This window comes from Diabrotica virgifera, chromosome 7 (assembly GCF_917563875.1).
Source record: "Diabrotica virgifera virgifera chromosome 7, PGI_DIABVI_V3a".
Lineage (NCBI taxonomy): Eukaryota > Metazoa > Arthropoda > Insecta > Coleoptera > Chrysomelidae > Diabrotica > Diabrotica virgifera.
Window position 1 is genome coordinate 241718774 of NC_065449.1, and position 16849 is coordinate 241735622.

General features: G+C 32.0%; 1 protein-coding gene and 1 long non-coding RNA gene across 3 annotated transcripts; both read left to right on the forward strand.

The window, feature by feature from the left end:
• The first annotated feature begins 265 nt into the window (after positions 1-265).
• Positions 266-3079, forward strand: LOC126887813 (uncharacterized). 2 transcript variants are annotated; one of them, XR_007699217.1, is made up of 4 exons: positions 266-703; positions 804-1054; positions 1821-2149; positions 2490-3079. It is a non-coding gene; the product is annotated as an uncharacterized LOC126887813 (long non-coding RNA). The 2 variants fall into 2 exon arrangements; XR_007699216.1 differs by having other exon boundaries at positions 1821-3079.
• Positions 3080-9700: 6621 nt separating this feature from the next.
• Positions 9701-10381, forward strand: LOC114329065 (gem-associated protein 6). The gene has a single exon (XM_028278083.2). The coding sequence runs from the start codon at positions 9795-9797 to the stop codon at positions 10266-10268; it is 474 nt and encodes a 157-aa protein (XP_028133884.2). The 5' UTR covers positions 9701-9794; the 3' UTR covers positions 10269-10381.
• The last annotated feature ends 6468 nt before the right edge of the window (positions 10382-16849 follow it).

The window sequence follows — 16849 nt, forward strand, 5'->3', positions numbered from 1 at the left end:
GCCCAAAACGTAATCGATTTATAGTTGTTATATATTTACGTGGAGCTTTAAAACTCTTAAACCATGTATTTTGTGGAATCACTGGTTGTAAAGCGGTGTATCTTGTGGGGTTTGTTAAGCAGTAAAGATCCCATTGATCTTTCCATATCGATAGTTGGTTTCTTTTAAAAATAGTAATAACATCTGATACACATAAAGAATATGACAATAAAGTGCCTGATGTTATACTGGATTTGGCTAAGTAGTCTACATACTCATTATCCCAGGCAACCAAGTGACGTCAACAACGTCGAGGAAACGTCAGTATTTGGTGGAATATATACACGTAGTTGAACATTACGTCATATCGACGTCTTTTGTAGGTGATTTTAAATACGTAAGATTAATGACGTTAAAATACGTTTAAAAGACGTTTTCATTTCAGCCAGCCTAAGTCTGACGTCACGAAATTGGGAGGAGCTTGGAGCTTAAAAGTTACAAAACTAGGGTTATGTTTGTATCATCGTTGTCGTTTGTCGTTTCATTTCATTGTTTGTTTGTCCTAGTATTTTGCCTTTTTTGGATTCATTTGGATTTTGTTGGCTGTTTTGTGTGTATTTTTTAAAACTTCTGTTTGTCATTTGTAAATTTTATAAATTTACCACAATGCAAAGTGATTAGTTAAGGAAATTATTAATGGAAACTCCGCAGATGTTTTAGAAAGGTAGGCCAAACAATTTTTTATTTACTATTCATTTTTCCCTGATATTTATCAATAATGATGAATTTTGCAAGCAATAACATTATTTCTTTTCTTGTTTTAGATATTCATTGAAGCTGAAAATAATTGGAGATTTAGATCCATATACAATTCAGTCATCAGAATTGGATTTTACAGTGCATTCCATCAATTACTGTTATAATGCTATTATAGATAGACTGGTAGAGTCTCACAGTTACTGCTTTAAGCAGCAGATGAAAGCATACAAAAGCCTTCAGGCACATAAAAGCCTTCACAACTGGATTTGTTTTGAAACATTGATGTTTTGATGATTTCTATATTATTGTTGGAAAGGTAAGTCTTTATTTTATTTATTCACCATTAAGAAATATATGGATAACAGTATTAGTGTCTTTCGGATAAATGGGTTTTAAATATTAGATTTATTTACGTTTATATATCTGTATGAAACCAGACATATTGTCCTAATTTGTAAACTGTGTAACTCCATATTTCTCTGAAAATGAGTTATTACTGCCACTTATTTGAAAAAATCCCTACTCGTTCAAAAAAGGATGCACATGCATATTTTTACCAGAAGAGTAAATAGTGACATCTTCGTATACACTGTATCTCCCTTGCAGCAAATTTAGTACGAAAAATATGTATCTCCCCAGTTTGTCATACCACACGATTGACCTCACTGTTTAGAAAGTGATATTTTCAAGAAAGAGTTGGTGGTAAATAATATTATTACACTCATTAAACAATATAGGTACAAATGTTAGTACCTATCTATAAAATATTCCATTTTAGCATTCTATCTTTTAAAATGGGAGATACATAGTATTCGCATTAGTCATATTTAGAGAAATAATTTTTTGTGCCTCTGTAAAATTTGGATAAATGGAGTTACACAGTTTACAGATTAGGTCGACGACATGTAATTGCTATGATAGAAAAGAGAATAATAAACAGTCATGATCGTTTGTTCTAAAATTATATTATATGAATGTCTGATTTTAAAATATTCTCAATCATTGTAAAAAACGCAAATACTCGAATGAAAATAAATTTTTGTACTTGAAGCATTCCCACAAAGATAAAATATTTTTTTTAGGTGAAAAATTCCCAAAAAGCTAATGCTAAACCGCTAGATGCTTCGGTGAATAGCCAGTTCCAATGGCATAGCAAATGCACATTGTATGTGTATGGCCAGTAATAGTGAAATTTGCAGCCATATTGCAGCAATCTTATTTGCAGCTGAGTATGCCCACAGCAAGACAGAAGAAGAAGAACCCAATGCATGTACAGATGTTACAGCTATGTACATTCTCTGGTGAAAAACTAATGAGTTTTCAAGCTGTTCGGTCAGAGTGCTTGTTGCGCTCTCTAAACGAACTGAAATATAAGACGGCTTTGGCTTCATGTTGCAGTGATATGAAAATGGTTAGTCATTTTTAATTATAATGTACTTCTTCATCATGAGTATTTATGTATAGGACTTTTCATTCACAGTCATTTGTTTCGAGCTTCTGTCATGTGTCACATAATATTAATATTATATCTACGTCATACGTTATTGGTATATATCAATGATACACACCAAAGACATATGGCATAGATATATTAATATTATGTGACACATGACAGATGCTCGAAACAAATGACAGTCGATAAAAAGCCCTATTAGTCTTTTAAGTGTGTATTATCAGATATCACATGTAAATTGTTTTTATCATGTTAATTTGGTCATTACAGTCCCTTAATAAAAAAATATATTTTTCAGGTGTCTGTGGATCTTTTTGTATGCAAAAATTTGTAATAATTATTTGAAATCATTTTGAGGATTATTAGAGTATGGAAATATATGTGAGAACACATACTATTATAGTTTTGTCCTATTTTTTATTATTCAATAGTCTTCTTAAAATTTATAAATATAAAGCAGATAGTTTTCATTGAAATTCAATATATTGGGTCTTATTTGTATGTATTCATTTTTGACTAAAGGTACGATTCCGATAACGACTGCAGACAGCAACTGCAAACATCAGTTGCAGTTCTCGGCGTTATGGATGTTACTACTTTGCACTATTTATCTGTATGAGACTTATTCCGACATCTGACTGCAACTGCTGTCTGGCAGAACGTCAGTTGCTAATAATTATGCAAATTATTAGTGCAAAATAATGACGTCTGTCATGGTGACAACTGTAACTGCCATCTGCAGTCGTTGTCGGAATCGTACCTTTAAAGTGTGTGGTATAATTATAATAATTATATATATATTATATAACTTAAATGGTTTAAACTTAAGTTTGTTATTACATTTTTGACTTAAATGTTTAATTTGTTAATAAATGATTTATTAGTTTATATGTTGTTTCACTTTTGACACAGTAAATACGTATAATATAAAAAGTGAAAATTCTATGTATGTTATATATGTTGCATTGAGGATATTATAATTCTATGCATTTTAACAAACCTTCCATTTGGTTTTACTTAAATGGAAAAATTGCAGTACTAACAATGCCCATACGAATAATTGAATGGGCCTGCCGAATAACGTTGTAAGCGCCACATGGTTTGTTTTTGAGAAGTCAAAGAAAGAGTTTTAATATTGTGATGATGGTGAGTTTATACATTTTAAGGGTTAGTAATACAGTTTTTAAATACAAAATACAAACTGTATTACTCACCTTTAAAACGTATAACTCACCATTATCACAATATAAAACTTTTTCTTTGACTTCTCAAAAACAAACCATGTGGTGGACCCATTCAATTATTGTGTATTTCTAAAACCATAAAATGAAAATTAAATCTAAAAACGACGCAAAATCGACGTAAAAACTACGTTTTTCATATCACGTATTTAAAACGTGATAAAAATGACGTGATTTATGGTGGGACATATTCACGTGATCTTCGACGTCGAAAAAACGTGATAAACTGACGTCGTTTGGTGATAATAATGACGTTTTTTCAACGTTTTTTAAACGTTATTTGGTTGCCTGGGATCTTTGAGTTCAATATGTGCCTTAACCCAAATAAATTTTATATTGAAGCCAGAGTCTTCTAACTGCTTTAACATATCCTTTATTAAAAATATGTAAGGATTACTAAATGTTTTGGGCAAAAAAGTATTTTTGATATTCTGTAAAACTGATAGGCAGTCTGAAAGAATTAACGTTTTTTTAGTATAAGAGTTTTTAATATATTTCAACGCTTCGAGTATGGCCAATGATTCCGCAGAGAAAATTGAAAACTCATTGGGAAGTTTGTATTTGAATTCGAAACCTCCTGAGGGTAAAAAATACGCACAGCCAGACCCTTCTCCTGATTTAGATGCATCTGTGTATATAACTGTTGCATCACTGTAGCAGTTCAAAATAGATTTCAGGATATTGTTGCTGATTATGTTGTTTTCGTTGTATGTGGGTATTATTACATCAGTTTTATGGAAGAGAGCAAAGTAGTCTAAGTTTTTGTCTACTGTGTTTAATTCCTTTGAAAAAATAGGATTGTTCTGTAATGCAGTACATAAAGGCGGAGATGGTTTTTTAATCCAATACTTATGAGTAAGATCTGATTCGTTAAGATGACATATACTGGAAAATAATTCGAAATTTGTAGTGTGTGCTTTAAGTACCCATTTTTCGCTTAGTAAATTTCTTCTAATCTCTAAAGGAGGCTCAGAAGCTTCAACATGTATTGGTTGTATAGGAGTAGATCTCATAGCACCTAAACAGATTCTCAAGGCAGAGTTTTGGAAAACGTCAATTTTTCTTAAAAGGTTTTTGGAAGCAGAACCGTAGAGAGTAGCACCATAATCTATAATGGATCGTATATAAGCTCTATAAAACAATAAAGATGTTTCAACATCGCAGCCCCACCACACTCTAGTTGTCATTCTAAGGAAATTAATACCTTTGCTACATCTATCCAGCATATATTGTATGTGTGGTTTCCAAGTTAGTTTTTTGTCCAGAATGAGTCCCAGATATTTGACATTATTTTTAAATGTAAAAGATTGATCACTAAGTAATACATCTTGGTTTATAGGAAGATTGTGTCTTGTAAAGACAGATACTGCTGATTTTTTAATTGATAAATTTAAGCCGTTCTCTAAGAACCATGGAAATAGGGAACTACAAACTGTACTTAGGTTTTGCATACCGTTTTCATATTTCTTGCTTTCCATATAGACACAAAAGTCGTCTGCATATTGTATGATTTTGAATGGGATGTTGTTTATTTGCATCTTATGTATGTCAGAGGTGTACAGATTAAATAAAATTGGTGATAATACTGAGCCTTGTGGTATACCGTAATAATTATGTCGAGGTCCTATTAGTTTATTATTATGATCTCTGATGTAAATTACCCTATCTGTATAGAAACCGATTATTGTGTTAACGAAAGCAATTGGCATATGAAAAAAATTTACCATTTTATGTTTTAAGGTTGATAAACAAACTGAGTCATATGCTCCTTCAATATCTAAGAATAGTGCTGCTAAGTAGTTATTTTTAGTTAAGTTATTCTGTACATCTACAACAAGTGTTGTTAAAGCGTCTAGAGTTCCAAAACCTCTTTTGTAACCAAACTGGTTTACTGGAAGTAAATTCTCTTTTTGTAACCACCAATCTAATCTAAATTTTATAAGCCTTTCTAAAGTTTTAAAAATACAAGACAGTAAGGATATTGGTCTATATGAACTTACGATGTTTGGGTCTTTTCCGGGTTTAAGGATAGGAACAACTAAGATGTCTTTGAAAGAATCGATAACTATATTTTTTTGGATGATATCATTGAAGACATTTAAAAGAAGTTTTTTAGCAACATCTGGAAGGTTGGTTAACATGGGGTATTTTATATGATCGATACCAGGAGAAGTATTTATGCGGTTTTTAAGGGCAAAATCTAATTCAGTTTCAGTAAATGGTTTTAACAGGAAGTGATTATTTGAATGATGACTTTGTGTAGATCGTGTAGGTGAATTTTGAGCAAAAGGAGGACATACTTTATTAAAAAAGTCGTCTAATAGATTATCATTGAAGGGTTTTATACTAATAGATGCTTTTCGATTCATTTTGTTGGCCTGTGACCATATCTCCTTAGAGGAGGTATTTTTGCTTAAATTAGAACACCATTTAATCCAACTAGCTTTGGCTTTTTGTTTCAACTGCTTTTTAGTATGAGCAGTAACTTTCTGACAATTTAGATAATTATCAAGGCTTGGTGAACGTTTATACAATGCTAATGCTTCTTTTCTGTCATTGATTATCAGATCGCATTCTGGGTCCCACCATGGTGGAGGCGATCGATTTTTAGATTTAAAAATTTTGTATTGAGGAATAGATCTAATTGCAGCATCATTAATGCAATCTAATAGAAAACTATAATTTTGATAAGTATTGAAAGAGCTATTGTAGTTGGAAAACATGTTTTCAATTAAGGATGTATACAGGGACCAATTGGCTTTCTTGATATTCCATTTGCTTTTTGGATAAATTATTTCTTGTGAGGTGTTGGTTATTGAAAAATTCATAGATATAGCAAAATGATTCGAGCCTAAGGTGTCAGATAAAACTGACCAAGTAAATTTACTGGCTATATTAGCTGTGCAGAGTGAAATGTCAATAATAGATTTTTGAGTACCATATCTAGGAAGATATGTAGGTTCTCCATTATTCAAAATTACAAGATCTAGGTCTTCGATACTGCTAACAATTTGGTTACCAACTGGATCATTACGCAGTGAGCCCCATAGTGAGTGATGAGCATTCATATCTCCGCCAATTAAAAAAGGTGATTTGATTTGTGAGAAGATATTTATCCAATCGTTTTTGGATGTACTAATATTTGGAGGTCTATATATAGATAAAAAACTTAATTCTATTGTGTTACATTTAACGATAGCACCGCAAACTAAAATTCCCTCATTAAAATTGTTTCTAATATTTATTTCACGAAATGGTATAGTTGTTTTAATTAAAATTGCAACACCTGCATACCCGTCATATCTATCTTGGCGAATTACATTATAACCTTTAAATGTATAATTTTGATTTGGTTTGAACCAGGTTTCACTTAATAATACAATATCAATATTTTCAGTTATTAAAAAATGAATTAAACTATTTTTATTCGAAACAACGGATCTACCGTTCCATTGCAAAATTTTTAATGATTTAAGTTCTGGGAACATGTTATTTATGAGTGATATCCTCTAAAATCGTTTTTATACCATGGTAAATACTATCTTGACTCATAGTTTTTATATCATCTACAGTTTGAATATTTGTAATCAAATTAAAAATATAATTGGAAATTAGTGTTTCCAATACTCTTTGATCTGATTTGTTTTGACAAATTGGGGGTTTTAAATTAGCAGGAAGGGGTTTGGAGGGCCCAAAATTAAAAGGGAACATGGGTGAATTGTTTTGTGTTTGGTTTGGTGATATTTTTCGTTTTTTAGCTATATTATAGTGGCTTGAGGAGGGTTGGGATTGGGATGTATTATTTGAAATGTTTTGATTTTTATGTGTGGTAGTAGAAGGGGATGATTTTCTTGAAGATGTTGGGAGGGGAGGAAAACTGTCTTCGATATTGTCTAGTGTGGAAAATCTATTCTGAATAAACAATCCCGAGAAGGACGATTCACAGTAATTTTTTGCCTCGATAAAGGAAATTTTTTGCTCAATCATCACGTTCTTTATCTTCTTTTGATGTTCGTATTTTGGACACTTCTTGGATATGGAAACATGATCTTTACTATCACAATGTATGCATTGAACATCATTATCTTGACATGTATGATCTTCATTTTTGATTTTTCCACATTTTATGCAATGTGCTTGTGGACTGCGACACTGCTTGGAAATATGTCCAAATCTTAAGCAATTGTAACACTGTGTTACTTTGCCAATGTAGGTTTCAACAGGAAAAAATACACTATTTATTGAAATGTAGCTAGGGAGAATATTTCCTTCGAAGGTGACTATCATTGTCCTTTTGGGTACATAGTTAGTTTTTCCATCGGTGTCAACTTTTCTGTAAGTTCTTTTAAAGGCTATTATGGGGGAGGGAGATTTACTATTATCTAACAAATACTTTTCATCGTATTGAGTATCAATATCTCTTATTAGGCCTCTTATTTCTAGTAAATGGTTAGGGACATATGCTACTAAGTTTTGGTCTTTTAATTTTATATTTTTAACTAAATTATTTGCATCTACGATTGACCTTAACAAAACTTTAATTCTGTTTTTTCCAATGGCTTTTATTTCAATAATATTAGGAATGTTCAATTTTTTATGCAAAATGTCCGCAACAGTAAGTGGATGTAAACGGCCAATATCCTGATTGTTTGATTTTTCTATATATACATAAACATTATTAAAATTGTACTTATCTGATGCAACGTTGAACAATTTTTTCTCTACAACTTTTTGCGGAGGTGGAATTTGTTGTGTCGGCACTTTAATAACATCTCTGGTTTTAGTTGTAATTTTCGCAATAGAATCATCCAAATTTTCTATTAAACTTGATTCAATAATATCCATTTCACTATTCTCACTAGCACCTGAAAAGTTTTCACCTAATGGTGTCCCTGGGGAAAAAGCTTCCCCCATTGGGGGTCGCTTATAGCACTGTTTATCGCACTCAATCAATATCAGTTTTTAAATCACACCAAGTGTCCTTTTTTCTACTAATTAACTCGCTAAATAGTTAATTTTATTAAGAGCAGATTTTAATGGGCACTGTCAGTTTGACGTTTTGCGTGACAATGCCCTTTGAAGTTACAAAATGAAAATCGATTTTTGCAATATATCGAAAACTATTAGAGATTTTTTATTGAAATGGACATGTGGTATTTTTATGGCAGCAGTATTTTAAGAAAAAATGATAATGAAATTTGGACACTCCATAAAAATTTTATGGGGGTTTGGTTCCTTTAAACCCCCCCAAACTTTTGTGTACGTTCCAATTTAATTAATATTGTAGCGCCATTAGTTAAACACAAGTTTTTAAAAACTTTTTTGTCTCTTATAGTACTTTTTCCAAAAGTCAGTTTTTATCGAGATATTTGAATATTTGTCAAATCCACCACATATTTTGTATACGGTAAAGTACGATTATGGAGACTTGGTAATAATATGAAGATTTATTTATGATTTACATTTTTAAGTATATTTTGAACCATATTAAAAAAGAAGCCACATCTCGATAAAAGATGCTTTATCAAAAAAATACAAAGAGGCAAAAAAGTTTTAAAAACACTGTGTTTAACTAATGGTACCGCAGTAATAGTTTAATTGGAAAGTACGCAAACATTTGGGGGGTTTAAAGGAACAAAACCCTCATAAAATTTTTATGTAAACATATTAAAAAGAAGCCGCAACTCGATAAAAACTGCCTTATCCAAAAAAATACTAAGAGGCAAAAAAGTTTAAAAAATATTGAATTTAACTAATGGCACCACAATAATAATTTATTTTGGAACGGACACAAAAGTTTGGGGAGGTTTAAGGGAACAAAACCCCCATAAAATTTTTATGGGGTGCACAAATTTCATTGTAACTTTTGTTTAACATGTTCTTTCCATAAGAATGTCACATGTCCATTTTCAACAAAAAATCTCTAATGGTTTTCGATATATTCAAAAAAATCGATTTTCATTTTGTAACTTCAAAGGGCTGTAACTTCTTTTGTGTACATATTTGTACTAAGGAAAGTTAAGTTCATTCGAACTATTTGTGGTCCCAGAATATGTGGTTTAATTTATGACCTGTATTTTTGTTACACCCTGTATATGACCACTAAAAAAATTATATTATTTTTATAAATAGCCCCTCTATTTAATAGCTCGACAGTGTTGCCACATCTAAGACGACGGTCTGTTCAACGAACGTGGATGAAAAAAGAAACAGTTGGTACACTACACTTGACATTGACATGTGGCATTAATTTTGATTTGACATTGACTGTCACTTCACTGTCACAAAAATTTGGGAGTAAACAAAAATAACATCCTTTAATTTTAGTATTTGAGTTTACTGAGTTTACTATTTTTTTTAGAATGGAAGAATACGACAAAATTTTTAATAATGATCCTATTTACATGAAAAGCCTTCTGGGGAAACAAGTCAAAATAAAAACTGTCGATAGTAGAACTCATTCTGGCATAGTTTATGTGATTGATCCCGTTTTCAAAACAGTTGTCTTACATACAAATTGGAAAAGTAATAAAGACCACGACACGCTTATGATTATGCATCATGCCATTGAATCTCTTGAAGAATTACCTGAGCCAGTCAATGAAAGTTATTTAGAAGAAACGTCTGAACATAATTCAAAAGAGAGAAAATATGCAGTAAAGAAGTGGCTGAAGAAAATGATGATAAATGTGAAAGAAAGTGGTGATTACTTAAAAGTGGACGATCATTTAGTTATTGTACCTCCGTACGGACCTGAAAATTGTATATGTAATAATACAATTGTTTTAGAAAAAGTACAAAACATTTTAGAAACCATGCCTAAAGATTTTTGTTAAAAGAATTGGTACATATGATGTAAAACTAAGAAGCCATTTATTGTAGCAACTAGCAACATATTTTATTACTTAGTTTGTAAGTTTGATATTGATTAATATAAAATAGAATCAAGTATTTTGGTTTTTTACCTATCACTGAATGGTTTTTAAGAACATGGTGCAAGAAAGTAAAGTACGCAGTAAAATAGGCCAAGGGAGATAAATACAGGATACAGGAATATATTGACACAAAATCCCTTTTTTGTTGTACAGAATAGAAGACCTGTTCTTGTCTAATCTGATTCGAGTGTATCAGAGAATTTAAGTCTCTTGAACAACAATAACAGATCTCAAGAAGTAAACATTAGGATACAAGTTGGCAACATATGTCTGTATGCCCTTCAAATCCATATAAAATCAAAGTACATACAAATATACAACTAAACTGCGTGTCATAGAAAACGGGCACCCTAAAAAATGGATAATTTTTGAGGTTGCGTATCTCCTAAACCTGCTGTCCGATTTAAGTGATTTTTTGAATATATCATAGCCTTATTCTTTGTCAATATCCCTGTAATAATATTTTTGCTAAACAGGAAATTTTCATTGTATACCGGGTATACGAATCAAATTGTGTTTTTTTCTCAAAGTTCGCAACACCCTGTGGAATATTCTAGCATTTATAAAATACTGAAATTAAAACCCAACTATAGCCTCAGCTTTTCTCAACATTCTATTTTTTGATTCATTCGCGTATGTTGGATAATACAAAAGTTAGGTACTTTAACAACTAGCCATGTTCTTCATCAACACAGGGTGTTTCTAAACAAGTGCGACAAACTTTAAGGGACAATTCTGCATTAAAAAATAATAACAGTTTGCTCGATAATCGTATGTCCGCAAATGCTTCGTTTGCGAGATACGAGATGTTCAATTTTTTCTTACAAACTGACGATTTATTTATTGCTTTAAAACCGGTTGAGATATACAAATAAAATTTGGTGGGTTTTAAGACGTAGTTATTGCACATTTTTTGACATACAATTAAGAATTTTATATTCACCATTGGCGTGCATACGGGTAATATGATCGGTCATATTACCCGTATGCACGCCAATAGTGTTTATAAAATTCTTGATTGCAAGTCAAAAAATTCGCAATAACTATCTCTTACAACCTACCAAATTTCATTTGCATATCTCAACCGGTTTTAGGGCAATAAAATAAATCATCAGTTTGTAAAAAAAATTCAACGTCCTGTTGCGGAACAACAAAAAATTGCGGACATAAGTTTATAAAGCAAACGGTCATTATTTTTTCATGCAGAATTGCCCCTTAAAGTTTGTCGCACTTATTTACAAACAACCTATACTGATGAAGAACATGACTAGTTGTTAAAGTACATAACTTTTGTATTTTCCAACATAAGAGAATGAATAAAAAACAGAATATTCATAAAACCTGAGGCTATAGTCAGGATTTAATTTCAGTATTTTATAAAGGCTAGAATATTCCACAGGGTGTTGCGAACTTTGAGAAAAAAAACACAGTTTGATTCGTACACCCGGTATACAATGAAAATTTACCTGTTTAGCAAAAATGTTATTACAGGGTTATTGACAAAGAATAAGGCTATAACATGTTCAAAAAATCACTTAAATCTGACAACAGGTTAAGGAGATACGTGACATCCAAAATGACCCATTTTTTAGGGTGCCCGTTTTCTATGACGCGTAGTGTATATAAAAGCTTTATATGACCTATAGTGATGTATGGTAGCGAAATGTATACGATAACAAAGCCAAGCAACTATGTCTTTGGGAAAGTAAGATCTTTGGGTCAGTGCTTGATGGAACAATAGAACTAAACAATAGCTTGAAGAACTAAGTATCCAGACATCAACATAATAAAAGAAAATAAAGTACAGAAGACGCCAATGATCAGGATACCTCAGAAGACATTCTTCTGACCAAAAAATAGTAAGGATGGTATAGGAAGAAGTCTCAACTGGAACAATACCACATGCATATGGATGACCTCGCCTTGATGGCAAGATTATATAGCAGGAGACCTAAAGCTATGGGCGTGGTGAATTGGATAAAGATTATGTAAGACGGAGAGGAATGGAGGTTAAGTCAGCTAAAACCCACAAAGAGTTTTAATGCCATGGATTAAGTAAGTAAATGTTTTGTCTGATCTTAAGATATTCTAAATAAAAAAATAAGATATTAATATTAATATTCTTAAAATATTCTAGATTCCCAGAAATTAAATTCAAATCTCTCATTCTGATGTACTATCTATTTTTTATCTATCCTAGAGAGGGCGTTACCTTTTTGTGAATCACCCTGTAAAAACAATATTTTGAAAACGTTAAGATATTTTATTTTTGCATGAATACAGCGCATCATATGAAAAAAGGGAAGATATATTTTTTGGCTAGATAGATATTTCAAATTTAAAAATGATTTTTAATTTGAAATATCTCAGTGGTATAGTATTTTTTCTTTAAAAAACTCAGACCATTACCCTTATATGCGTGCCATTAATGAATAAACATTCCTTAATTGTATGTCAAAAAATGCACAATAACTACCTGTTAAAACCCACCAAATTTCATTAAAATTGTTGAATACCCAGTAAAAATAAGCAACGGCAAATCTAGGGGATTTTTGTTATTGTATGATGTAGTTGGAAACAATGTTATATAAGTGTCAGATGTCAACTATAAGTAAAACATGTGTCAAAAAGAAAAATAAATGTTGATTTTGATGTTTAAGTTATTTGTAGAATTATTGAGTTTTCTTTTAAAATAAAACTGACTAGAAGTACTTCGGTGTTTAATTAACATCCACGCAATTCTGCAAAACATCAGGTTATGGCCCAGATCACTTGTTTTCGTGAGTATTTCGCCAGTAAAAAAAGTCAGTGTTGAAGAGCCTGTGTCGGTAGTTTGCCGCGGCCAACGAAAATAAAAAAGAAAAGCTGAAAAAAAGGTGAAAAAGAAGCTCGAGTATATATACATAAAAAAAGAAAAACATAAATCCGAAAAATGGAAAATTCATCGGCTGCGTTGAAACTTAGTGGTGGTGACAACTGGGTAGCCTGGAAATTTCAAACAAGGGTAGTGCTAAAAAGCCGTGGTTATTATGACATAGTAATAGGAAAGTCTGTGAGACCGAGCACTACTGGAGATGACCAAAAGAAATGGGATGCTGGTGATTCAAAAGCACAAGAATTTATAGTAACCAGAATAGAGCAAGGCCCTATGACACACATTTTATCCTGTGAGACCTCGAAAGATATGTGGACAAAGTTGAAGTCTGTCTACGACAAAGAGTCAGAGGTGAGCATTCATTTAATGCAACAAAAGTTTTTTCTCTTGGAGTTTTCATCAGGTAAAAATGTTGCCTCATTCATATCACAGCTTGAAGAGATAAAAAATAAGCTAAAGCAAGCTGGTGAAGAGCTGTCCGATAAAATGATCATGACAAAAATACTTATGGCATTGCCAGAGGAATATAAGCATTTTCGGTCCGCATGGGAATCCGTACCATCTGATAAACAAACTCTAGATGAACTTACATCAAGACTACTTATCGAAGAAGAAAGAAGTAAGTCAGCACAGGGCAGCACAGCATTGGCGATGAAAAGTGATACAAGCAGAGAATTTAAAGGGCAAAAGAAAACCAGGTTAAAGTGCCATTTTTGTGGCAGAGGTGGCCATATTGCGAAAAATTGCTTTTTCAAGAAGAAAGAGAGAGATAATAATAGCCAGAAAGACATAAAAGTATGCAGTCAATGTAAAAGACGAGGACACAACTTACAAGAGTGTTGGTTTAATAAAAATAAAAATGAAAAACAACAGACAAGCAGAGAAGAAAATAAAATTGACAGTAATGCATTCATGGTATATACTGGGAGTAAGAAAAATAAAAATGAATGGTGCTTGGACACAGGAGCTAGCGAACATATGTGCTGGAATCAAGATCTGTTTGAAGAATTGATAGAGATAAGCTATAAAAAACAAGTAAAAGTCGGAAATGGAGAAAAATTACCAGTTAAAGGTATTGGAAAAATAACTCTATGGGCATTTAATGGTAAGAAATTTATAAAGTCAACCCTGTCAGATGTATTATTTGTGCCAGATTTAAAATTTAATTTATTCTCAGCTGGATGTGCCTTAGATAAAGGTTATAAGATGTTTTCAAACAATGAAAAATGTGAATTTTATAATGACAAAGGAGAAATAAGAGCATTGGCAACACGGGATAACAAATTATACAAAATGTTATTCTCACAAGAACAAAACACTGAAACCTTTGCAAATATTTTAATTTCGGAACGCACCCCTAACGAAAACTTGTCTGACGGTCAAGTTCAAGAAAACAGCTGTTTAGTAGATGTATTTTTATCAGAGTGTAATTCTGCAAAAACAACAGAAAGTTTGAGAGTTTGGCACTGCAGACTAGCACATCAAAATACTACATATGTGAGAAACTTTTTAAGGCAGAATAACATTGATTTTATAGACGAAAAATTCGTGTGTGAACAGTGTTAAACAGGTAAACAACACAGAATACCATTCAAGTTAAGTGAATCAAGAGCAAGTGAGCCATTACAATTAGTGCATACAGACGTATGTGGCCCTATGGAAGAAGAGTCTTTAGGGGGAAATAGGTATTTCCTGTTGTTAAAGGATGACTATACAAATTATAGGTACGCGTATTTCATGAAAAATAAATCAGAAGTTAAGAAACACCTTAAAAATTTTATATCATTAGCCGAGAGAGAGACAGGCTACAAGATGAAAACTTTACGATCAGATAACGGTTTAGAGTTTATGAACCAAGAAATAAAGGAGATGCTTGACTATCAAGGCATAAAACATCAGAGATCAGTAGTGTATACGCCTCAGCAGAACGGTAGGGCTGAGAGGGAAAATAGAACCCTAGTTGAATCAGCCCGAACTATGATACAAGGGCAAAAGTTGAATAAAAACTTGTGGGCAGAGGCCATACATACAGCAGTGTATGTTTTAAACCGAACAGGCCCTAGTAGCATAAAAAATGTGACACCTTATGAATTATGGTACAAAAAGAAAGTCAATAATATTTCTACACTCAAGAGTTTTGGTTCTAGAGTATCAGTGCATGTCCCAAAAGAGAAGAGATTAAAATGGGATGCAAAAAATATGTTTGGTTTCTTTATTGGCTACAGTGAGGATGTAAAAGGTTACAAAATATTTGTCCCAGACAAAAATAAAGTTGAAATTCATCGAGATGTCATATTTTTGCCCTAGAAAACCATAGAAATAAAAAATGGGGAGACAGACATGAATAAAAACATACAGATGATATGTGAGGAGATAAAGTCAGAAGAAGATGACAGTGAAGCAGAAGAACCTCAAAATAATAGAGAAGAAAGCAGTGAGAGTGACCTCGAAACTGATAGCAGTATTGAAGATGTGAATGAAATAGAGCAGGAGCATGGATATGACCTGAGAAGACATATAAAAAGACCCTCAAGATATGATGATTATGTTCTGGATGATGACGAAATGAGTTTGTTGACTTTTAGTGATGATGAAGAACCCCAGACGTATGATGATGCAGTGGCCAGTAGTGAGTGTAAAAATTGGAAGAAAGCTATGCAATCAGAAATAAATGCGTTGCTAGAAAATGAAACATGGGAGTTTGTGCAAAGTAGTGATGGTCAAAAAGTCATTGAGTGCAAGTGGGTGTTCAAGAAAAAGAAAAATGAAAATGGTAAAGTAGTGAAATATAAAGCTCGTTTGGTAGCTAGAGGTTTTCAACAAATTGGTATGTGTTTTAATGATATTTATAGTCCAGTAGCAAAATTACCATCAATAAGGATTTTCTTAGCCATGTGTAATACTTTTGATATGAAAATTTATCAAGTAGATGTTTGTAGTGCATTTCTAAATGGGGATATTAAAGAAAATGTTTTTATTTCACTCCCAAAGGGATTTAAAGAAAAAGAGGGCACTATTTGCAAATTAAGAAAATCCTTATATGGTTTGAAAAGTTCACCTAAAAATTGGAATGACAAATTTCATAATTTGATGCAAAATTTGAGTTTTTCAAGATCTGAATATGAATATTGTCTTTATATTAAAGTAAATGAAAAAGGTAGGATATACATTTTGCTGTATGTTGATGATTTGCTGTTGGCAGGTACAAATGATCAAGAAGTTGAGAAAATAAAATACATTTTAAACAAAAACTTCAAAATGAACGACTTAGGTCAAATAAAACATTTTTTGGGTATGTGCATAACTCAAAATTTGTCTGAAGGCAAAATAAAAATTAATCAAACTGTTTACTTAAAAAATGTTTTGAAGAAATTTGACATGTCAAGCTGCAAGCCATCAACAACACCAATGGATAATAATTTTCACCACGATTTTCTCAAACGAGAAAAATCTGAGAGCATAGAGATAGAAAAGAAATGTAGAGTTGCTATAGGATGTTTGATGTATGCAATGTTATGCTCAAGACCAGATTTGTGTATAGCTATAGGTATATTAAGCAGGTATCAAACATGTGCAAGTAACGATTTGTGGGTAGCAATAAAAAGAG